General features: G+C 36.7%; 1 protein-coding gene across 1 annotated transcript in view; it reads right to left on the bottom strand.

Annotated features, from left to right (window-relative positions):
- Nucleotides 1-7,225: 7,225 nt before the first annotated feature.
- Nucleotides 7,226-24,439, bottom strand: part of LDB3 (LIM domain binding 3) — a gene marked incomplete at its 5' end in the record, with an annotated part of 83,140 nt that continues 65,926 nt past the window's right edge. Inside the window, 7 exons of the mRNA XM_010080753.1 lie at nt 7,226-7,676; nt 9,593-9,708; nt 10,907-11,027; nt 13,329-13,509; nt 14,704-15,004; nt 21,295-21,422; nt 24,144-24,191. Of these exons, the coding sequence (XP_010079055.1) occupies nt 7,587-7,676; nt 9,593-9,708; nt 10,907-11,027; nt 13,329-13,509; nt 14,704-15,004; nt 21,295-21,422; nt 24,144-24,191 (985 nt within the window). The remainder of the gene's footprint in view (nt 7,677-9,592; nt 9,709-10,906; nt 11,028-13,328; nt 13,510-14,703; nt 15,005-21,294; nt 21,423-24,143; nt 24,192-24,439) is intronic.

Here is a 24,439-nt window from a genome sequence, read left to right as displayed (position 1 = left end):
AACCCAAACCATTCAGTGATTCTACTAAATAGTGCAATTCTGGACCATAAGGATATACACTTCCCCAGACTTTAATGTCTACTTGTCTTTGCAAGTTTGAATTCAGTCTAGCTGGTGTCACAACAAAGTAACAGAAGAATGGTAACTCAGAAAAGCTCCCATTCCAGAAACTGGTTTACATAATACAGATGGCAGAAAATCATCATCCACAGTAAATACGGCCCTATTCTCCTTTGTCTGCAGCAGCTGTCACTGGGAACGGTCTCGAAGGATAACTATGCTATCATTATTATGATGCAATAGAATGTGAATCTCTCTGGCTAGCACTTTCACATTTCTTGCAAGGATTTTTTGGACAGAAGTATGCGTAGCGTAGTGTAGCATAGATGCTGGGTAGCATACATGCATTTAAGCAGAAACTTCCAATTAGTGTCATATATTATGTGTATCCACAATAAGCCTCAGTGAATCTGGTATTTCCGGGATGCAGTGGGCTGACTGAATGCACTCACACTAGCAGCCCAACTCTTTACTTTTTACCCCACATTGTTACACAGCTTACAAGCATGTGTAGCAGTAACTCTGGTCAGGCTTCCACATGTGCAGAAATCATATGAAAATTTATGGTGTCCTCAGAATCAGTACAGGGAAAAAATTTCCAGGAAGAAAAAGAAAATGAGTCAGGGAACATGCAGGCCTACCAGTGGCACTGAGTAGTGCAGAGGAACATTTGGTTGTGAAAGAAGACATTTGGTCTTTTTTTATAATGGACAAATAAAATTTTTATTCCTGAATTCCTATTTTTTACATGTAGCCAGATTTTTGGATGTGTGCCCTTCTTTCTGCTCCCATATCTCCTATGCTATCAGAAGTCTAGAGATGTTAACTCATAAAAGCAGAAATACCTAACTGGTAACAGAAACTAGGTCTCTTGGTGTACTCGGTTTAATGCATTACTATTACGAGATGTATAGTAAAAGGACTATATGCCAGCAATTTAGGCTCAAATATTACAGGTATGAAGCACATCCACTTAAAGGAAATCAGAGCCTCAGTTCTGAGCATTTTAATCCACATACATGTTTCATACATGCATATAGCAAGGCCTGCATTCTATAACATTAAGATTCTTTAAATCAAAATAAATCTTAATCCCAAATTTATTTTCCAGTCTATATATGATTAGATCTTAAGATAATTAAAATCCTGTAAAGCGTTCTTTTGTTGTAAAATGAGATCCTTAATTACGGCTATGGACATTTATTAAGCTTCCTAAAAATCCAAAACATCCTCTTTAATGCACCATAAGAATAAAACATTCTAGAAGAACAGCAAGTTTCCTAGCTTTCTTGGAGCAAGCTTTATTAATTCCACAAGCACTGGAAGAACCATCACCTTTATTCAACTCAAAGTTGTATTTTTATCTATAACTTCTAATTAAAATAAAAATAAATAATTAATTCAGTTTCAGAAAGGCCTCAACTCTTTCTCAGTAACACTACACATAGTAAAACTAAGCGGAAGCAGAAGAATTTCTGTAACATCTTTGTCATTAATGAAAATAATCTGAAGTATTAAGATTATAGTGGGGGCAGATTTATTAATGATACTTTATGCACACTAATTTATTATTCCCTAACAGTTAAAATCTGGAAACTTTTAAAAGAAAAACATGTTTTGTTCAAAACTTTTATTTCATTAAAAAAAAATTCATTCTGCTTGTCCTTATTACATAGAAAATTCTTGTGACTCAGTCTTGACAGTCCTTATTAGTACAGCACACATTTGTTCCTGTTTTCTTTTGATGTAATCTTACTAAGAGGAGCAGGAACTGTATTTAACAGCTATCTAAGGGCATGTTTTATACGCATACAGCACAGAATTTATGCCTGAATATATCTGAATCTCGTCCATAACACTCTGATCTGGCTGGAAGAACAAAGCATTTCATTGTGTGTTCAATCAGGGTTTCAGCAATCTTATTCACACATTCCTTCCTTTCTTAATCAACAGAAACTGGCTGAATTTAAGATTCATGATTGGGGTGGGGGGGAAGACAATGCCAAAGCCTATACTTTTGAAATCACCATTTTCTTCAGAGCAAATAATAATCTCTCTTCTGTTAAGAATCTCTTAATGCAACACTTGTCATGCTATTTTGCACCATGCCCTTTTCTAATGAACTTTGGTCTATTCACTTTTTGCACCCTATTAGGTGACACAGTGTTATGCTTGTGCCTCTATTGCTTCCACTTCCAACAGTTGAAGTCTCCAGGGATCACAGGGCACTTTAGGAACCACTGTCTTGTGCAAAGGTTAAAGGTCAGAAGAGACAATCTGAAAAACAGCAGTTTTCAACTGACAGAAAATTGCATATGTTCTGTTCATTCTTTTGAATTGTGTTTTTACTTACGCACATTCTAAACAGAAATTAGGGCTGTGAAATAAAATCAAAGCGCGCAAAGTTGTGATTCCTGATGCTCCAGTTTGTAATCCCATCTAAAGCCAAGTCTGTTCGTTTATCATGTAACTTCTTAATTAGGTTGAATATAATTAGTTGTATCTTTAAAAATCCTGCATTCCTGAGGGGTGTGGATTAGGAATGCACAAAATGGCTGTTCTTATAAGCCACACTGTTATATGAATATATCCTTTCATTTTGACGTATTTCTTGGCAATAGAGCTCAATGAGGATGTTTAAAATGTTTTATAAATTATTTAAAGTCACTTCTACTAAGAAATGGAAGAACACCCACCTGAAGTTATGCAATCAAACTTTGTTCTTAGCTGCATCTATGTAACCTCATACAGAATTTACCCATTCCTTATGAAGTTACTACAAACAGTATTTGTTGACACAATAAGGTCTGTGACTATACAAGTCTTGGTAAGTTACAACATGTACTGTTAGTACACTACATCTTTTAAGCATACTAATATTTGTTTGTTTAAAACACTGTTATTTGGTTAATAAAACATTCAAGATTGATATACAATGACGTTGAAACCAATGCTTTTAATTTTTATTTTCAGGTCTGAAGTAGAGAGTACAAGCTTGTGTATGCTTTCTTATCAGTATTACATGTCTGAAAGCTGTCAGCTGTTCACATGCCATATTAATAAATATGCCCAAATCATAAAGCTTTAACTGTATTTGCACATTCCTTTTATTACTAGACCATTTTATTCCTGTTGGCACAGATAATCCATGCAAGGTAGTTACTCACACCTCGTAAACACTATGTTCTGTTTCTGAAATAACTAGGAACTTACGAAAAAATAGGTATCTAAAAGGAAGGGCACTTGTGGCATTAAGTCAACATGTCAATATATTATAAAACCTAGACTTCTAATGTGATCACTGCAGGCAAGAAATCACTCAGTTTCAAATTCTGGTGTTTATAAATACTAAACAAATTAATATCTGCTACCAGGAGATGAGTATTGCAAATAAACATTAGCGTGCCTAGCATTAGACACTAATGAGTGTGTTCAGTGCTGTGAACATTCACATTATTAAACATAAATACAAATAATCTTTAACAAAACGTTTTATTTCACCCAAAGTACCGACCACTGAAGGACCAAAGTAAAATATTTTTCCTTGTTTTGAATTGATTTTAGAAATGTATAACGTGTAAGTCCAATATAGTAAAAACTAACTTCTAAAAAAGAAGTTGTAAGAGTGGGTTTTTTCCAGATAATAAAAGCTATTTTCATTGGGAACATTTAATTTACCTTATTCTGCAAGAAGAAAAAAACAAACCCAAAAACAAACCCAAAAAAACCAGGAAAAGAGAAAAAGTGTTAAGATCATTTTGAAGCCTTTGACTGAAAAGTTATTGAACACATTTTAATTAGATAAAAGACTGATTTTTTTTTTTTGATCATTCAGAGGTACAGTATTTTTATTATGTAAAATCCCACCTTAATTAGAATGAAAAGAAATATTTAGAGGAACTTAGGACTTGTCCCAGGCATCTATTACAAGACGTAAAACATAAACAAGTACACATTATTCATCTTGCATATTTTTGTACAGCATTTCTGTTCAGTGATAGTTGAAGGGCCCTATTGTGAATTTTTTATATATATATCCAAGCATCTTTCCCCCCCTCCATATCACAAAGGTGACATGTGGCAGAGGAGTATCAGCAGTTATGTGGTATTCTACCCCTGTGAAAGTTAAAATACTACATTATTATTCACAAATTTCTGATTCAGATATGTGCAAAAATTCTATCTTAATACAGATATTAAGGGCAGGTAAGTGGATTCCCTATTTTTGGACCACATTATGAAGCAGCACAAGTCAAAACAGGAAATCTATTACATGATAATCCTCAGGGTATCTCTGTTCTTCGTTCAGAGATATCACTGTACCTCATATAGTGATATGTAAACTAGCTTTAATCTCACTTGCTCAGACACCAGCTGGAGTCAGGGCATGTGTTACAGTGCATGTTATCTGTCCAAGGAAATTTTCAGGACTCCCTCAAGCTAGTATGGCTCCCACTGAAATCTGTGCTGCCACATTTTTGCCGTTGCCACTCCGCAAGCTAGCTCAGCTATGCTTACATACATTGCATTCACCTTTCTGCAGTACTGACTTCAAATTTACTAGATTGGATCCTGTATCCCCCCTGCTCACCCCTTTATACATATTCCTACTACCTCTCTGGACTATTGTGAGCTCCTTGTACCCTAATTTCTTGCTTCAAGGCCTTTCCCTGACTGTAGTGAGTCATCCCGTTCCCCCCCTCCGCCCCACCCTAACTAACACGTCAACTTAGTGAGACTGGCCTTACTTAGTTATTCCCCTGCTTCAACCCCAGCTTCAGTAAGGGCTTCCCATCTCCTCGATGACTCATCTTTTCACCCTCAACCAGAGGCCCCCAGAGCCCTTGCAATCTGGCTGCCGCAGGTGCTCTCTCTTCTCCAATCCAAGCTTCCCCTCCCCTGCCCACACCACGACCCCTGTCTCCCACAGCCCTGTCCACCCCAGCAACTCGCAGGCTGGCAATCTGGGCTCCCCTGTGAAGGTGAAGAAGAGACAGCCCCAGCCATGCTGCCTACCACCAGCTCCCCAAAGACTATAGTCCTGCCTAAACTGCAGCCCTCCATCTCTGGCCATCTCCTAAAATGCTTCATTCTTCACACTGCCAGTGAAGGAGGAGCTTTTAGGGACATGGAGGGGGAAGGTGGTGAAGGAGACACATACATACACACACACAGATTAGAGGCGAAAGACCTCACAAAATTATCCTGAGGCAGCACAAGCCATAGCGTTTCTGTGTCCTTCCAAGGAGTCTGACTCCCTGTTTTGATGTTGACAGTAAGAGATGAGTCCCAGTCAGTGGGTAACACAGAAATCTGCCTAAAGAATATCTTCAATGCACTCTTATATATAATATGCTGATACAAATTCTCTTAAATAACAGAGAATAATAAACACAATTTTGTTGAATGACATTAAAAAATTAAAAGGAAATTTAGAATTGTGTCACTGGTAGGAAGAGGTATTTCATGAGGTCAAATATGAGTGAAAAAATATTTCACTTCCATGGTTACAATTTATTCCTCTTGAGAATATTATGAGCCAGATCTTTGGATTTTGTAATCAATGGAACTATATTCACACCAGCCCAGCACCAACTGAAAACAGAAAATTTGTTTGCTATAGAAAACAAAGGCTTTATGTATAATGTACTACTGTTTTAGAATAATTCATGCATACAAAAATCTGACCCTGTAACATTCAGATCACTGCTAATATCAGTGAGAACTAAGATACCTACTGAATAAATACAGGTCATACATGTCAAAACTGCCACAGGCAGTTCAGGTTGTTATTTTTGTCCAAGATGCGGACTGCCTGCAGCTAACATAACTCTCATATTAGAACTCCAAACTTTTATTCCTCCCCCAAGCTTTGAATAGCTTTTCATCCCTGAAAAGACCCACCAGTTTTCTTAAAACGGCATTGCCCACAGGAAGGAAAAAGGCAGACAATGCTATGTCATTCCTTGTTACTCAAAACACAAGGTAAAACAGGGTGCAGGTAGCACCAGAATGTGGCCCACAGAATGCATCCTCAGCCTCAGAAATACTAATTCAAAACTCAGTACTGCAAGCTGTCAACACACACATCATAATTCTCACTTAAACAAATTAATAAAACTTGAATAGTGATCAGACTTTCAATTTTAACTCTATTTTCTATCAGACAGATGTGCTATCTCCAATAAGTGTCATTGGTATTTAAAATTTAAAATTACAAAGTATTATTAGTACTACAAGTATTGCTCTTTTGCAAAAAAAAAAAGTTTTATAAATAACTGTTTGAACAACTTGAAAGTTGTTCTTGAAATATTAGAAAAGATCACTGGATGATTATCCTAGCTGTCAGAGTTTGCTGTTTGACAATGGCAAATACTACTACAATTCAGGATGTGTTGCATTTAAACTAAGAAAAGTAATAAAGCCTGTGGTGTTATGCTGCCTTATGAATTTTTAATCAGTTAATTTACTACGGGAAAAAAAAAAGATGCCCTTTTCCTAAATATGTGGGATAGAGTAGGGAACTCTTGCAAGCTATCTCCCGCTTCCTAGCTGTGCTAGATGGACGTGTATCTTCAGTGTTCATCAATGTGAAGGTCCAGATGTAGATTCCTACCTCCCACTGATATCAATGGGAATTAGAAACCAAAGCAACTTTGAGTATTTTTTTTTCCACAAGAGGAAAGGAAAACTGGTTTTGAATGAAAAGCTGACCTTTCCAGGCAGCTCTATTCCATTCAATGTAAGAACAACTTGGAGAAAGCCAGTTGTCCTTTTCCATTACAACTTGAAAGTGAAATAATCTACTGTGCATGTGTAAGCCAAGTGCACTATCAAAGTTGACTCAACATGCTTTTCTCAATCTTTACTGGGTTATGGAAGGAGTTAATCCTGCTTCCACTTAATTTTCAAACTAAGTTACGGATTGTCTCCTAGGCTTCCCAGCTACATATGGATTTAAGGCAGACTTCTTATTTGGGAAGAATCTAAAATATTTGATGCTATGAGGTAGCACCACAATATAATGGAATAGCACTCACTTTTCATAGAGGAAACCCTAATCTGTTCATTTCCCTTTGAAAACTATGGCCTTTGGTTCTACAGATTATTGTACATGTGGCACTTACTTGTTCTTGTTATGAAAGAAAATTACTTATTACAAAAGGACTTTTCCAGTTGTTCTTAAACACTAGTATGTGGTCTAAGCAGTGAAAATGCTGTGAGTAGTTCATTTGAAACTGTGTTTGTGCATTACTTTTTATATTTCTAGTTTTAGTTAATTTCAATATTCCTCCCAACTGTTGCTCTAATAATGGACTAGTTCATTTGTTTTTGACTGTTCATTCAGAAGGTTTTTGTATGAACCTTGCAAAAGCATGTCCTGCATTTACGAAAGAGGTTAAAGTTACATTTCAGAAGCATCAACTTCCTAGCTTTTACAAAGAGAAATGCTAGCCATGGTTATCAACTTCATAATTACTCAGTTATCTGTCTTTCCCCAGCATTACTGACTACCAGCTCTTCTTTTAAACATTGATGGCATGGGCATGCTTCTTGCACAGTGGCTTATCCTTCTTGGAGTAGAATGGCTGACCTTCCAAATTCACATGGCATACCTAGAATAATAAATACAATCAGAAATCATTATAAGAAAAAAAAAGAGAGAAAGATGTGATTATCAATTTCAACTGTATTTCTCCTTCTGCCCATGCATCTCTTTGGCAGGACTGCATCCAATTTTCTGGATCAAAGTGCATACCTTAGTAGTTTTCCTACCCCTTGTTGAGGTTAGGCTCTGGTTTGCACCAGCTCTCCTCTCTGTACTTTCCTGCCACCACTACCCACTAAGTTCACTAGTTTCCATTAAAATGAAGTCTGGGTACATGATCCCCTGGGCAGCTTCGGCATGTCACAGCAGTGCTTGCGGAGACCATCAAAGGAGAGTGGCACACTCAAGCACATGCAGCTAGCTCGGACTTTAAGACCTACATTCTGATACTTGTAATGTACGATTTTACAAAAGCTCTGGTTAGGTGCCATGGTCCCAGGGATACCAACCTGCCATGGTACCATTAGATACTCATTCCTATTATTACTTTGTCTTGGTACCAGTACTTATGTCATCAAGGAGTCATTCAAACAGCCGGTATCATTGAAAACTACTTACTTGTTCTTACCAGGTTATTCTTCAACCCATAACATTCTCTGCCTGGCTGCGTAAATGCTGGTGTTGACATAACAAAGCATGTGAGAATGCACGGCCAAGGCAGGGCAGCCCAGGTTTAGATCTGCTTAAACTGCCTTGGAATTGTATAAATACCTACACAGGCCTAATGCAACACCACTTGCAAGGACAGAGTTGACTAGAACCACTTAAGGAAGTCAACACATCAGAATCTAGGAATAAGAATAAATATCATCCCTAATGCTTATGGCAGGCTTAAGACCAGCGAGTGGCAACATCAGCGATGTGCTACTGCAAGTCGTGTTTCTTTGCATTTGACTTAACCCACTGAAAGAAATAAATTTAGCTCCTAACAAAAAACACTGTGAGAACTGCATTAACAAAACTGTTACCTCCACAGAAAACTGGGTTGCTAACTTAAATACATAAGAATGTAGTTAAACGAATAAGCAAAAAAGAACATGAAATATTCAGAGAAAGTGTTCTTTTATAAGTGACTAATAGTTGTTAAGTTTGTGAAGGAAACTTGCTGTCTTCATATTCCTTTCTATGTTAGAATTTCAAAAAGACTTCAGTTTTCACAGGACAATTTTGGGTCACTCGCTTCTATATACCCTTGAAAGACCAGTAGCTAGGTTAGCTTTAGATATTTATAAACATTTCTATATTTTCTGCTCTTCAACCTAAATTTTAGAGTTCAACAAACATTAGAAATTGTCACTGTCACTTTTGCTGTGTCCAACATATTATTTTTAGCTAATTAGAGGTTCTAGATATCATTGCCTTAGGAAGGAGCACAGCTATATTAGAACCATATGAAACGTACTGTTTATCTTATGGATTTTACTACTTTGTGTGCAGAGTCTGGGAATATGGCCACACTATATAGCTGCATGCATACCACAGATTGATGAGTTTGACCAACTTCTGCACTAATTACTATTCATGCTCTCTAAACAGGCTCCTTTTTGCAAGTTTCAACAAGCATTCTGCATGGAAATACAAACTGCAGTGCTTTGTAAGTAAGATTATGGCTATACTGTTCAGTATGATGTTAATTTATTTTAAATCCTGCTTTATTTGGTGAACATGAATAACAGCAATAGTGCTATGTATTACTGTACGTACTTTATTAGAAAGCACTCACTTGTGATAGTCAACTTTAATAATTCTAGTAAACGTTTACAGAGGAGAAGAGAAATTACTCCTATCCTTCTCCATCTGCAAGTAAAAAAAGAAATTCTGCCCTTCTGCATCCCTAGGGACAGTCCTGCTTTCAGGTCTTCTGATGTTACTTCACAATTTATGAGGATAAGGAAGTCAGATAGTACTTGGTATAGAACTTACAGCACAAATGAAGCAGGTATCATGCCAAGTGTGTCCAAGAGCTTCAATGAATTTATCCCCAGCTTCAACAGGAAAATCACAGCCATGGCATTTTGTGCTGAACAAAGCAATATAATCTAAAATAAAACAAAAAGCCAGCTTATTACAAACTCTTAACGTAACCGTATTAAATCCGAAAGAAATAAAAAATTTCCAGAGGATGAATTTGTGGATGGTTTTTGCTCAGAGTTTCCTAACTACATTCACTGGCACACTCATGCTGAAATTTGCTTGCTTTCTTTCATTATTTAAATACGAAGTCAGTGCAAAACCCCATGTCTGCATGATAATTGCCATCACATAGAAAAGAAACAAGAATGAAATCTGAAGTTATGTTTCTCACATTGGTTTTAAATTGGCTTTAATGTATGTGGAAGCTATTCATAAGGAAAATACGGTCATACAAACCACAATCTAATGGCCAGTGACTGTTACCTTAAGGGTGGTATAGAAGCATAGTTTAAGTTTCCATTACTGGATTGATGTTCTCTCTGATTTAAGAGAGAATATTATGGAAACTCCATACTTGCTGGTTAATACATCATTACTTTCAATATTAAGTTCAATTTGGAAGGACTTGACATTAAAAAACATTAGCATAAATTCTAAAGGTATGGAATTTGTGAGAATCATTAGAGGTTATGGCAAAACCTCCAATTTTAAAGGGTAGGTGCCAAGTCAGTCATGCTTTATGGTTTTCATTCTTCACTAAGAGTTACCCTGATTTGTAAAATTTGACTTGTGCAACCATAGGGAAGGAATCTCCAGGGAGAAGTAGGCCAGAAGATCATTAAATGGACAAGGCAGTTTCAGGGTAAGGTAGGACTATCAGAGATCATAACTGAAGCACCTTAGTAGAGCGAATGTGGGCAGCAACCCACACATACTGTATAGAAGTGCTACTAGAACCCTAAAAAAGAATTTTTCACCCCATAACATGTAGATTTCTGGTGAGCAGAATCTACCAGGGAAGTGAGTGGGATGGAGAAGAAAGTGTAGGGACAGATGGATGGTAAGGACCATAATATATAAGGGAGAGAAATGAGGTAAGGCATTCTGGGACATAAAGGCATAAGACCACCACTCTGTCAGTCTATCATATAAAGTGGTGAAAAATACAGAGAGGGAAACACTTGTATATATGGAGAGTGGTAACAAAATCCATGCTGGATGGGTGACCGATTTTATTTTGTTCATCAGCTGCTTTATTCTTACATTGCTTCCATACAACATGACACACACAAATTCTGAGCAGAACTGTCCAGTTTGCCATACCTTTCTCACAATAAGGTTCCCCATCCTCCATGTGAAAGAGGCTATTCCCAAACGACTTCTTACAAGCAGCACAGACAAAGCAAGTTGTGTGCCAAGTCTGTCTTAGGGCATGCATCACTTCCTGTAAAACAAACAAACAAACAGAGATCTCCAGCAGAGTAGCATGCCCTGCAACTACCTACTGGAGAACAAACACAAGGCAGAGATGCTCTAAATTTTTCCCTTCTGTACCAGCCAATTCCCCTCCTCAAAAGAACGAATTATGACAGAAATTTGGCTCCTTTCGAAAGAGGAAATAGGACTGCAAACTTTCTAGAACAATGTATTTGGCAAAAAGAAACAACATAGTTCAGCCAGCTGTATGTATCAACATGCCCAGTCACTGTTGCTCGAGAGATTCTGCACAAAGATTCTGATTATTTTCTCATTTGTTTTGACATGGTTAGTATGAACTCTTCAGTGCAAGAGTATGTGCAAGAGTATGATTTGTTAAATAAATTTAAAAGAGTAATTTTCTCCAATAAATGCATGCATGGAATAAGTGATTTAAGTTTGATGTTTCAAAGGAACTTAGATTATGTAGTAATTCCTTAAAGCTTCTCACATGAACGCTTCACAAACCAATGTGAAAATCTAAAAAAAAAATTTTTTTAAAAAATAGGTTTTTAGATTTTATCTTACACAATTATTGAAAATGAGTCTGCATGCCTGTTTCTAGGCCATGTGTTCATCTCAAAAAAAAAAAAAACCCAAAAAAAACCCAAGCCCCAAATTCTGTGCAACCGATGTTTTCTTGAACCCAGTATCCAGACTGAATCTGTTTCTTTCTTCTATCCAGTATGGAGCAATCTCTATTGCTGGTTCATTCTTATCTTGTCATACAGAAGTCCTCCAAGTCCAAAGGCTGCTGTACTGAGCTCTGATGCCTGTTACTTGCTAGTTTGTCAATCTTACTTGTGCCCAAGACCATGTTCAACAGTGTATCTCTGTCAAACAGTCCCGATTTCAAAGGGCCAGCTGCGTAACTGTTGTAAATGAATTTAGCTTTGTTAACTTCAGCGAAACAGCATTGATTTACACCAGCTGAGAATCCAGATCCTATTTTATGTTGCTTCCAATTATACATGTAGACTCTGATTCTCTTTTAAAGATTATTTTTAATCTCCATTGACTATGACAGAAGAGATTGAAGTCCTCTTCCATGCTTTCAATCCAGTGAGTCGACAAAATAGTCTAATTTGTGTTTGTCATATATCTCATTAGAGAATCACCATTTGAGATTCATTAACTTCTGTTACTGTTTGCAAAACAGCTATCACTGATAAATAGGTTTGGATCCATTTATGAACCTCACTGAGCTAGGAAGCAAAAAACAGATTGAGAAATCTTATTAATATAAATAGAGACAGCTGGCATCTTTGCTATTTTCCTGATGGAAATACATTATGGGGAACTGATTTCTGCCAGCATTAATTAGGTAAGCTAAGTTAGTACTCTGCTGTAAAATTACTCCTACTGCCGCAGTAGCAAACAAGAGTTGGCTGGAGCCAGAGCTTCACCAGAGATGTCTGATGCTACCATCCCTAATTGGCAATTGCAGAGAAAAGCATCTAGTCTGTCAATGACAGCATTTAGACAGATGTCAAAAGGTGACAGCTAATCAGTGAAAAACTAGTGTGGTATTTCTTACTTCCTCATTTAAGAGAATCATGTCATATATTCACTGTAACCGCACGCATAAATACACGGCTAAAATTACCTTATGGTATTGCAACCTCATCACCATCTAAGGTATATGTAGAGCAAATTTAGTTGTACCTAAGCATGAATACTTAAAACAAAAGTGGCATCTATTTTTGCCTTTCTGGAATTCAGATCTTTGTATTTATTCTGTATTTTCCTAACTATAAGAACTCATCAGAATTCCTCTTGGCAGCTGTGTTGCTAGCTACCAGTGGGGTGCAGCAAGAACTATGGGCCTCTCCAAAGATCCCTGACTTTTCCATTGAAATTTAGACTAAGTCCTGTATAAGAGGAAAAAAAAAAAAAAACCAAACCAAAACAAACAACCCAGTTCAAGTCCCTTACTATAAATATAAAGAAAAGATAGATAAAAGTAACATAGTGTGTGTCGGATAGCAAAGAACTATCCAGAAAGTGTTACTTATTTTACACTCAGTGAGACGGTAATTGAATAACACATTCTGCCTGTGAGTTGAGTAAGGTACAGAAATATCCAAGATTTCAGATAGATAAAGATTATAAAAAAATGTTTCTCATTCTGAAATAATTAAGAGACTGGGAAATTATTATTAGAAAGGAGGAAATAATTAAATATCTACATTCATTGCTTACAGTCTAAACTATTTCACTATTTCAGTGAATCACGCAATTGGAGAAAGGGTTAAGCTTGTTCTCTTACCCCCATGATCTTAGTGTGGCATCTGGCACAGGTTGGTGCAAAGAACTGCTCATAACAGCGCTCACAGTACACACTGTTCTGCTCTTCCACAAAGCACATATCAGCTAAGGACGTCTTGCAGTAAGCACAATTGAATTCTTCTGGGTGCCAAGAGCGACCCATGGCTACCAGGAAAGGACCCCTGTAAACAATTGCAATTATCTTATTTGTATTGCAAAAGATTGAATGACCCTGATTACACGTACATGTATAAAAAGCATTCTACTTGAACCATGAAGGTGCATATTAAAATAAGATCCAGAAGCCTCAACAGAAGTGGTCTTTTTCAATATCATTATTCAAACACTTAGCCAACTAGTTAAAATATTTCATTATTGTTTAGTTATATACATTAAATTAACAGACAACTTTTGTCCAAATAATCAATTGTTTTAATATCTGCATAGCTATAAGTGGTCTTTGCAAACAACTGCAAAGACAACAGGAAAAGGCCAAGGGTTGTAACACCGAGGATAATGCTACTATTTGAAAGCATGAGAAAGCAGGCAAATTTCCAAACCTACACACCCACATCTCACTCTAGTTCCTAAAGTCTCCTGCCTTCGTTCTGTCTGAGACAGCACTGCATGAGGCCTGTTCTAGAAATGTCTGGTTATCAGATGACAACCTGCTGTTTAATTATATGGAAGACACATTAAATTTGCTTTGGTGATTTACTCTTGATTGTAAGTAGATATAGTGATTATTACTGGAGTCTTTCAATTTCAGAATATATAAAGGGCAATAATCAGCAGTTCCACATCACCAAACTAGCTCCTTTTAGTTGGGGAGACTATCATTAAACATGGATTACTTAAAGTTGGTTAGCAGTCCACTGGGTAACAATGGGCATTGGTCCAGCACAATGAATTGTGAGAGAAGGGACAGGCATGCTGTGAATCACTGGTAATAAAGTATAGGCATTATCTTTCTCCAGACACAAAAGCAACAATTACATTTGGCTGCTATTCCAAAATGATGTCTTGTTCCTTTTCTCTCCTTAATCCTCCCTCCCACCCCCCAACTCTCCCAATGAAGTTGTACATACCTCCTCTTTAAGGGCTACCTTAGGACCAGAGACTTGTTTAAAAAACAGTGACTTGCCACAGCATTCAAGAAACAACAATTGGCATGTATAACTTTACAGTGATAAAAAGTGAACCACACAACAGCAAACTGAGCTGTGGAAATGTTACACTAATGAAGCAGACAACAGACATCCCCTGCTGGGTAATTTAACAGAGTCTTAGGCTCTGGTACTGTATATTAACATACAATAACCAGTCTCTGATATTTTTTTTCTGCTTCATCCCTTTTCAAAACCTCATGACCTTACCGAATTATGCTGTTACAGTGTGCACAGAGAGGAGTTCGGTTGCTGGCTGGAAAACGCTCAGCCCTCTGAAATGCTCCCCGAGCTATTGCAGGAGCCAGGGAAGAAGCTGAAACTGGAGATGGGTAAGTAGAAGTTGAGGCAGGAGATGGTACTGGAGCACCCCTTGGGAGGATTTGCTTGGTGACAGTGGTGGTGGTTTTTCCGGGTGCAAATTTCTCGGAAAAGGAGTCATCTGTTACCCAGGGAGGGCGACTTGCAGGCTCAGTGTTGGCAGGGGTGTAGGAATGAACTGGTGCTGGTGCTGTTTTAAGAATCCCAAAAGAAAGCAAAAAGTATTTTAAAGTCTTTTCTTCTGATGGCAAAACAGCAAAACTTACCAAAGGGTACTCCATGACACACACAAAATAAAAGCTTCAGATGACACTTAATTATGGTCTGTCTCATTATTGGTCACTAATTCTGGACTGAAGCCAAGGATATGAGCACAATCACTGACTTTTAATCCACATGCATCTCAGAAGTCATTGGCTACTGGCTTTTACAGATTTTATGAGACCATTTTCAAGGGCATCTCATAATTTCTTCATCCATCTAGTAGGGATGGATATGACAATTATGTGATAATTTCAAAGACTGCCATATAACCTATTTAAGACAGATTAAAAATAGAAAGGCCAGATCATGTAATGAAGTTTTAGATGGAATTCCCCATAATTTCAATAAAAAGTTATGCTTAAATTTTGATCTCATTATATTAATTAAAATGCAGCATTTTCCACAGATATAACTGTTATCTATAATTTGTAGGTTTTACTCCCAGGTTTCTGAAGGAAAACAGGCTCACACAGGGAACACAGAGATAGAGAGCACTGGAAGCAATATTGAGGGAGCCAATTCAGCTCACATGACCAGCAAGACAAAGCCAACAGCACTTAGAGGAAGGCCAGACTTGCAGTTATGACTGATGTCAGTTCAGTTCTTGGCTCTGCCACAGACTTCCTGTATAACTTCGAGCAAAGCGTAGTATCTCTGCGCCTCAGTTCCCATGTATAAAACAGAAATATTGTACTTCCTTTCTTCCACCCTTTGACTATTAAATAAAACCTTCAGTGCAGACTGCCTCTGTTTGTGTGCACTAGGCTCTGATCTTGGGTGGAGCTTTATCACATAAAAATAAGCAGAAGCTAGAGCCTGCACATTCCGACAAGTTTTGCCATTGCCCTGCTCTTTTCAAAACGTCAGATGTTGCATTGTGTAGGACTGAAGCCGCTGTCCAAGAAACTGTCTCACTTTGTCAAGTACATGAGCACTAAAACCAGTTTTTTCCTTTGCAAGGAAAATGAAGTGAATGATTGTTGGTTTGTCTGAGGAGGAACAGAAGCTTGGTGAGTTGAAGTGTTTTGCCCAAATGAGAGAGCACAGATTTGGGAACAGGAGTCAGTTCTCCTGCAGTCTAGGCAAACACTGTGTAGTAGGTCCCAGTGCCAATAAAATGATGACCAAATACAACATTTACAGTTTTAAGGGGCTTGTAGGTAGAAAAGTATTTCAACCAAGAAGAGGGTTCCCAAGGTAACATGAATCTTTCTGGATAATTAAGTGGTGAGAAGATTATGTTCTATGTAATACTCCCCACATAGAATAACACACTGATTATTGGCAGTTGCAGGTGCTTAAACTGCATATATATCAATCTGCTGTGATCACCGTAGTGAGCTCTGATTTTCTACTTTTTAATGAGTTCAGAGTTGAATCTAATGCATCTTCTTGATAAAACTTTCTAATGATACAGCATCAACAAAATTTCTTCTTCATAAAACTATATCCCACCTTAGCTTGAGGCTTCTTTTCTTTTTTTACTTGGGAATGGTAAACAGTGTTTAAAGATTTCAGAACAAAGAGTTTATATCCAATCTCTTTAAACCCTGGGGTAGTTGCTATTTATGTATTATGGTATTAGGCTAGGCAAAATTAGAAGGCAATATTTAATCTCTAACTGGTGAGTTCAAAAGGATCCTAGCTATGAGGGTCTCTAATTAAATAAGGTGACTTTGAGCTCCCTTAGTTTTGTGAAATAATTGTCCCTCCTCCACGAGCCAATTCTTGTTCAAGCAAAGTATGGCAGTGTATCCCACAGAGGACCTAACAAAACAGATATTCAAACCTAGAGTTCCGTAAGTGAAGAACAAATGCAGTCCAGGTACCATTTTTAGGGTGTCTTTGTCTATGATTGTCTTTAGTAAATTCAGGTTACAACCTCTTAGTTTTTTACTTTTTCTTCCTTAATCTCACAATGTCTGTGTTTCATTTTTTCAGTGTGTTTATTCCAACAAATGTAGACAGCATATGATTTATCTGGGTTCAGATTAATCTAGACTCCTTTGAAGGAAAAACACTGGACAAGGGTCTTTGTCTTTCATTCTCTCTACCTTCTATTTCTTTTACTCCATCTTTTCTACTCACCGCAGTAAAATAAAGCAGCAACATTTTTTTTTCTTCCCAGTTGCTGAAGGAAGATACCAGGGGAATTATTGCAAAATGACAAATATTGGGTGTTTTCAGCTGCTCCAAGTTCTCTTTTCAGCCATTATACTTTAATTTTACAGGCTGTATTTATGACATTTTTTCCCCCTGTGAACAGGCTAGAATTACTATTGATTTAAAATAGTGTCATTGCAATGTATTAGAACGGTTTCACTAACTTTGAGATTTTTGCTATTGTTATTAAGAGGGAATTATTATCTTTTTATCTTATATGTATGCCCTTCTCTTGTCTTAGTGGCTACTGCCATACAAATTCACCTTGCATGTTTATTTTTATTTCAAAGTCTTCCAACATACATGCAGCAGATAAAATGTGCTGTTTGCTGGTAAAAAGTACTAAGTTCAGTATATCAGAGAACAGATTCTCAAAATATAAGTATTGTATGAGCTGACCCTTCACTGTTCAAAAATGAATACTTTAAATAATTAAGTAACCCAACCTCTATCACTTGTTTCTCTCAGCCGTCAGACTCTTATAGTAGGAGAAAAAGAATGGGACTATTGTTATCCTGAGAGAATAGCAGGAGAAGGGGTCTCTCTTAACAGCTATAGGAACAAGGCAGTTCCTTGCTTCTGGGGAATTTGGAATTCTCCCCATCAGCTCTTCATTTATGATCAATGGATACTTTCCCTCCAGAAAAAAAGGTGTGTTACCAAAGATTCATTTAGTAAAGTAAAGATTCATATAGTCTCAAATGCTTTAGTCTTACATACTGGCTTGCACTGTGAAAACAATTTCCCTTGGTTTTTTTTCCTTTGTTAGTATAACACATAATTGTTAGTAATAATTTTCCAGTAACAAATGTAATTCATAATCACAACTGATTCTGCTTGTTCTGCACTTAGTGGCCATATCCTTGGAGCCCAGAATCTTCCTATATATTGTTCCGGTATAAAGTAGATGACAGACAAAGCTTATAAAGGACTTGTTGCATTACCTGAAGACACTATTATTATTCAGAAGAAATTAAAAAGAAAGGTGGTATGTAACCTGCTGGTTTAGTATTGAAGGTGTTTAGGATTCAGTGAAAAGTTCATTGAGATCTCTGGGAATCTTTCTACCAATTTCTATAAGAGCAGATCAGGCCTTTACACTTTAGTGCTTCTACATATATGCATAGTCCTATTTGGACTCACGCACTTAAAAGGAAATATTGGCTTCCTTACTTTTAGGTATTATGTTACTGTGTAGTATAAAACTGGCGTTTGGGTTTCTTGGAATATGTGAAAGCACTACTCTAGTCTGGAAAGCCTGTAAGAAAGGAATGCACAAGTACTTTCTGCCATCTAGTGGACCTTGTTCAGGAAAGAAATCTATGCTCCTTTTAAAAAGGGGCTATGAAATTTATGGGACAGAGAAGGGAACAGATTACAGAGTTCACAGCTTTCCCTATAGGAAGAAAACAAAGATTTTTAGCAGCAGAAAATTCCCACCAGAGTTAGGTTAGTCAAAGTAGTACTCTTTTGTTTCTTTACCTTGGAGACTTATTGGTTACTCCCCTCTGAGCCAGATACTCAACAATGCGGTTTCATTTTGAGATCAGTTTCAGGTTAACCAAATTTCAGCCCATTATTTTTTTTCAATCCAAGACAGATTAAAATAGTCTTTTAAACCCTCTTACTGATTGATTCAGGTTTCTGGATATTGCATATATGAGGATGTTGGTGGGTGTTTTAATCTGTAAATTGCTGACCCACAGTTTTAAGAGAAGCAGGTCATCTCTTTCCCACAAACACCAAGGGCTGGCATAAAGGCATTCCTCTTCTAAATTCTGCATTGCAAATCCTTATAGTAATCTCCACTATTTCAGCCTTTTCACAGAGTGGATTTACAAAAGTAGAAGCCTAAGAAATTATTTGCTAAAGTGAAAGTGCCATTATTGCAAAAGCCTGAGGTAGCACTTAGGCTGGATGAGAAAGATGAATTTTGTTACCTCAGGTGTAAGAATTTGAGAACAGCTGGACCTCTCAGACTGAGGCTGTATTTTATGCTGCAGGGCAGAATTTATATGCACTGACAAAGTAGGGTGAGGAAGTTTTCTAACTGCATTAATGGTTTGTTTCAAAGTACTATTCATCTTTCCAGTCTGTGACAGGAAATGCTGTTTCCTCCGTTACTTCCCAAGTGACAATTTCCCATTTGCTCAGGACTGCAGCTGCAACTGTCTTTAAGGCCAGCTCATGTTACAAAACCATCATGAAGTGCTACTACATCGAATATATAAAAATGTAAAAAGGTACCAAAAAAACCCCAAACATCTTCAGTAAAATCTCTCTCTCTAATCTCTTTTGTACCTGAGTCACTCTGGGGTTCAATTACAGAGGTATTTTAGAATCCTTTGTTGCATATCTCAAACTCCTAAGCAATACAGGGAGACTCACTAGTTCTTTCTTTGCCAACTTCAATGCTATTTGAATTTTTTCTCTGTAATACATCACATTAGAGGACAGGAGAAAATTCAGAGTAATATGTAGAGTACATTATATCTTTGCAGTGCCTGCAAAGTAAGGATTTTCCACAGGCAGGCAGACAATATATACAGCTGAATTAAGTTTGTGCTATACATAGTACAGAAACTATGTTCTGTGTCACTATGTGTTTTAAATCTTTATTGGGAAGCAATGGGGCTCAAACCCAGCAATATAAGGCTAATTGCAAAGATGATGCCTATCACAGGAGAAAACAAAAGCATTGCCTGTTATTCTGAGTAATTCAACAGCCAGCTTTTTCTTTAACAGATACAGCTACTAATTGGATAGAGCTACTAATTTATTTCTGTGACAGGTCTGTATATTGATAACTGGAGTTTATACTTCCCCCAAATGAGCATGGGGCTTAGTATCAATTGGTGTATTTAGGATATATTTTGACCTGCTACAGTTTGCTCTGTTCTGCATTATGGAAATAAATCCTGTGTCTTCATATTTGCTTTTTTTGCAAGATAAAAATAATATTTGCCTTCAGTGAACACGTGGTATATTCTGACACATATAACCAAAATCAAAACGAGGAAAAGCTGAAACCTTTATTGATTTTGAGACCTTTAAATAGCTTGATAGCTCTGTACTGGCTTTTTCCACCTTTATATCTCAAAAACAAAGATCAACCTGTCTGCTTTATACCTAAGTAAAATTTCTGCATTGGTTTCATTTTAGTAGGTCCAGAGTTAAGAGCATTACAGAAGACAGTTTTAGATTGTTAGAATTCTTGGCTTTTTCATATTTTTTTGCAAGATAAGGATCTTGACTGTCAGGATACAAATCAACTTTCTAATTCTCTGGATAAGATCAGAACAAGCTTAATTTGAAATAGAACTGCATTTAGACTTATATTGCTGCCTCATTTAATTTGTTCATTTTGCAGGTTCATATTTTGGTCATCAATGGTTTTAGAAGTTCACTCCATTTGTAACACATTAATACAAAGGGAATTTCAATAACATCAAGGAGCATATTTTCCACACGAATGAATAATCAAATATATTCCTTCAGTAATCGGATCTGTGGGAAATGGAAGCATAGCATTACAAAGTACTTTAATAGGTCATTCTTTATTTCAAATATAAGCCTGAGTTTGAGAAGTTCAATATATGGCCTTACCTGTTTTGCAAATATATCCCTCTCAAGCTACCTTCACTTATTAAATTTCCTTCCTGAGTTGTGGATTCTTAAGCTATTTTATCAATTCTGAAGCATTATTGAGCTGCTAAATAGGCATGCTGGGTTATTTTCCAAATGTATTTCTTCTGAAAAGTCAAGCTACAGATTTTTTTTTTTAATTATAGATTTATTTTCCTTGCTTTTATTCTTCTTACCCAGTTTATTCCACATTTTCACTCCAAAGCAGAATACAAATGCAACATAATCCTCCATCTTCAGATAACGTGAAGCAAAACTAGCAGCTAACAGCATTTGGTTCCATGTATACAAATCTTTCCTTTTATGCGTACGTGCTATTACAAAGTGCGCATTTGCATTTTCTTTTTCTAAAAGAAATGGACGTGCATTTCTTTTCTGAATCCTGTCAGTACTTCGAAGTCACCTTACCTGGTTGATAGACAGAGGGCTTTATGCTGGCAGTAGTAACAACTCTTGGTTTTGGAGTAGCAGAAGCAGCAGGACTTTCACCATAGCTTCCAGAAACTGGTGTTGGTGTATATGACTGGCTTGTGTTTCTAAAAGCAAAATCAAGGTATAAGCAACTTTATAAACAGCAAAAGTTACTGATTATGAAATAACACATTTGGCAGTTTCCAAAGCACTCTGAGAGGAACTGTCCTTGAGAGCTACAGAGAGAATCCTGTGAGATTCATTAGTCTTTATCATTGCTAAGAAAGGCTTAAGACAATTCTTTGGAAAGAAAGATTAGCTGAATAAGGATTTTAGATAATGCCAAGTTGCTCTTCATGTCACAGAAAATAGCTTGCTAAAGGAATACGACAAATTTATTAAAGGAACTCTCAGTTTAACAACGGATCAGACTTCAGGAGCATGCATACAAAGTTTGGGTTTTATATCTCTCTACAAACAAACAGACCTGTTCTTGTCGAAGGTAAATCAGTGAGGGATACCTTGTTGACTTAAAGATACTGAAAAAGATACTGGCTCAGCACAATTACTACTACTACTACAAATATTAACTACTGTTTATAAGCATTGTACTCTCTTCAGAAAGATTGTAGTGACCTTTGAAAAACATTTCTGAACGTAACTCTTTTCCCTATTTAGACTGAAACCACAGTTTATGTTAATTTTCCTAATGTTCAGATTCAGCTACCCAAAAGCACACGATATGCAATATTATGATGCACTTTCTGCACTCCTAGACATTGACTCAGGATTCTAAACATCAATAAGGTATCACTGTTCTCCATTTTATGGCTCAGATGGTGATTCTCAGTTTGATCATAGTAATATATTGAAATTTATGCCTCTTCTTTTTGCCTGTTACTTAGGGTGATTCTGTTTGTAGTGACTCTGCTTCATAGACCACTAAAAGAGATACACAAACAAAGCAAACAAGAGAAAATAAAGAAGTAAAGGGAAGGGAAGCAAGAGATACCAAGATGCGTGCAGTAATAAAAAACATTCACAATTGAACATCATTCTTATTCACCCTGATAACATAGTTTTACTTTCTTTTTCCCTTCAGTTTTGCTATCTGTCTGAACCAGATTCCTATCCATTTGTGCTGACAGTTTAGGAGCTATTTCCATAGTGGCTTTGTCTATAGGAAAACATTGGTCAGCCAAAGAAAAGAAGCATCCAGCTTTGCCAGACCATTGGTCCATCTTGACCTGCACTTTCTTTAACAATGGATTTATAATTAATAGATGCCATCTGGAGAGAATATATTATAATTTCTACATATGGCAAACACAGCAAATTCCTTCCAGTATAGGTAAAAAAGCATTCTGACAAATGAAAACTTTTACATTTGAACAAAATAAACCTATCCTCACAACATAGCTTTTTGCTACTCTGGCAGCTGCTTACACTATAGATCTAGTTTGCACTGGATTGCTGCCTCAGGCTAATTTATTTTGTCTATTTAGTTAGACCTAGAAACATAGCTATTGCTACAATGACTACAGATAATTATTTCTGTACCTAGTCCAGGGCTTAGGGCTGGATTTGGGTCCACTATACCATGAGTGAACAGGACTCTCCAAGATAAACTATTTTACTGGGTTTGTATTCACTGTAAATTCTGTTGTGAACTGTGCTGTGATTTTGTAATTGCAAAAGCTGTTCTAAGCACAGTAAGGCTTTTTACTTTCCATTCTTATAATCTCTTTCGTTTTGATACCTCCTCATCTGTAGTGCATAAGAATGCACTGTACTTGGTTGGGGTCACTGGACTCCTGCTGTAGCACAGACAGGAAGATGTTCGCTTCAGGGACACTGGTTTCACATACAGCTTTCAAAATGCCTTTAGCTGAATACACACTATCAAAAGACTTTTCCTTGTTTTAAAATCTACTATTCAAGGTAAACCAGACAGAAAAGTAGCAAAACATACTTACCTTTACAGGATCAGTGATCAATATTTATAATGGGGATTAAAAGATTTTAAGGCTGCATGACACATGATTTAATCTGAAAACACTTGGGAAAGTCTACTCCCAGATGTAGAGGTGCATTGGTAGAAAGTCATTTGAAGCTCTCTTAATGCACAAAATAGATAAAGAAGTTCTGAGCTAGATTAGTGATACTTAAGACAGGAAGAAAAACAGTTATTAAAAATTCAAGTGTTTCCCAAAGTTAATAGCATGATAAAACCATGCCACTAAGATTTCCTTGAATGTTCAGGGAAATGAAGTTGAAAAAACCAAAAACATCACACACACAAAAAAATTGTATTCATAGTACCAAAATCATGGCAAAATTAAAATAAGTCAACTACTGAACTCTTTTACAAGTGTATGATGCATATTAAATACAGTAGGGAAGATGAAAAGGCTTGTCAAAGAGAATTAAAGTGTTATACTACATCATTAAGGGTTTTAGTGAAGTTAAAAGATTTATCAGAATTTCTGATGAAGAAAAGGAAATAGCATGTGATTAAAAGAAAGAAAGAAAAAGAAGAAAAAAAGAAAGAAAGAATAAAAAGATGTCCTAATGATCAAAGATGCTTTAATGGAACAGGAAGCAATGGCATCTTGAAAAGCAGTGAAAGCACCCTTATTGAATTTATCTGTAGCAGCCAATGGCATGTGACAGGCAGCGAATTAAACATTGGCTCTGAAAACTATTAGTTGTCAGAAAAAGAAAGAGTAAATATCTCTAAGCAAATCATTTTTTATGTTAATACTTCACTAGATGCCTACTAGCAGCAATAAACTGGTTTGTTAAGTGCTTTTAAGGTAGAGTAGCTGCACAAAACATTTTTATACCTCTTCTTTGACTGGTAGCTGATGGAGGTGGAAGAATGCCGGTTGAAACTAAAATGAGACAAAAGTTGTATTTGAAAAAAATATACCAAGAAAATTGGGATACCTTGTCCTACAGTGAATTTTCTTATTCATAAGAGGTTCTCTTAAGTGCTAAAGTAAACAACATGTACATATTTGTAATCATACAAGATCACTATTACATTACATTTTGCTTATCCTATTTAAGCTAGGAATCACAGTGAAACCTGATAATGGTAACATAAGTAAGTGAGCTGAGTATATTGCTCCATAAATCA

The sequence above is a fragment of the Pterocles gutturalis genome, unplaced genomic scaffold (assembly GCF_000699245.1).
Source record: "Pterocles gutturalis isolate BGI_N339 unplaced genomic scaffold, ASM69924v1 scaffold36009, whole genome shotgun sequence".
In the NCBI taxonomy this organism is placed as follows: Eukaryota; Metazoa; Chordata; class Aves; order Pterocliformes; family Pteroclidae; genus Pterocles; species Pterocles gutturalis.
The sequence above is the reverse complement of the archived record's forward strand: the minus strand, read 5'-3'. Positions and strand labels throughout refer to the sequence as shown.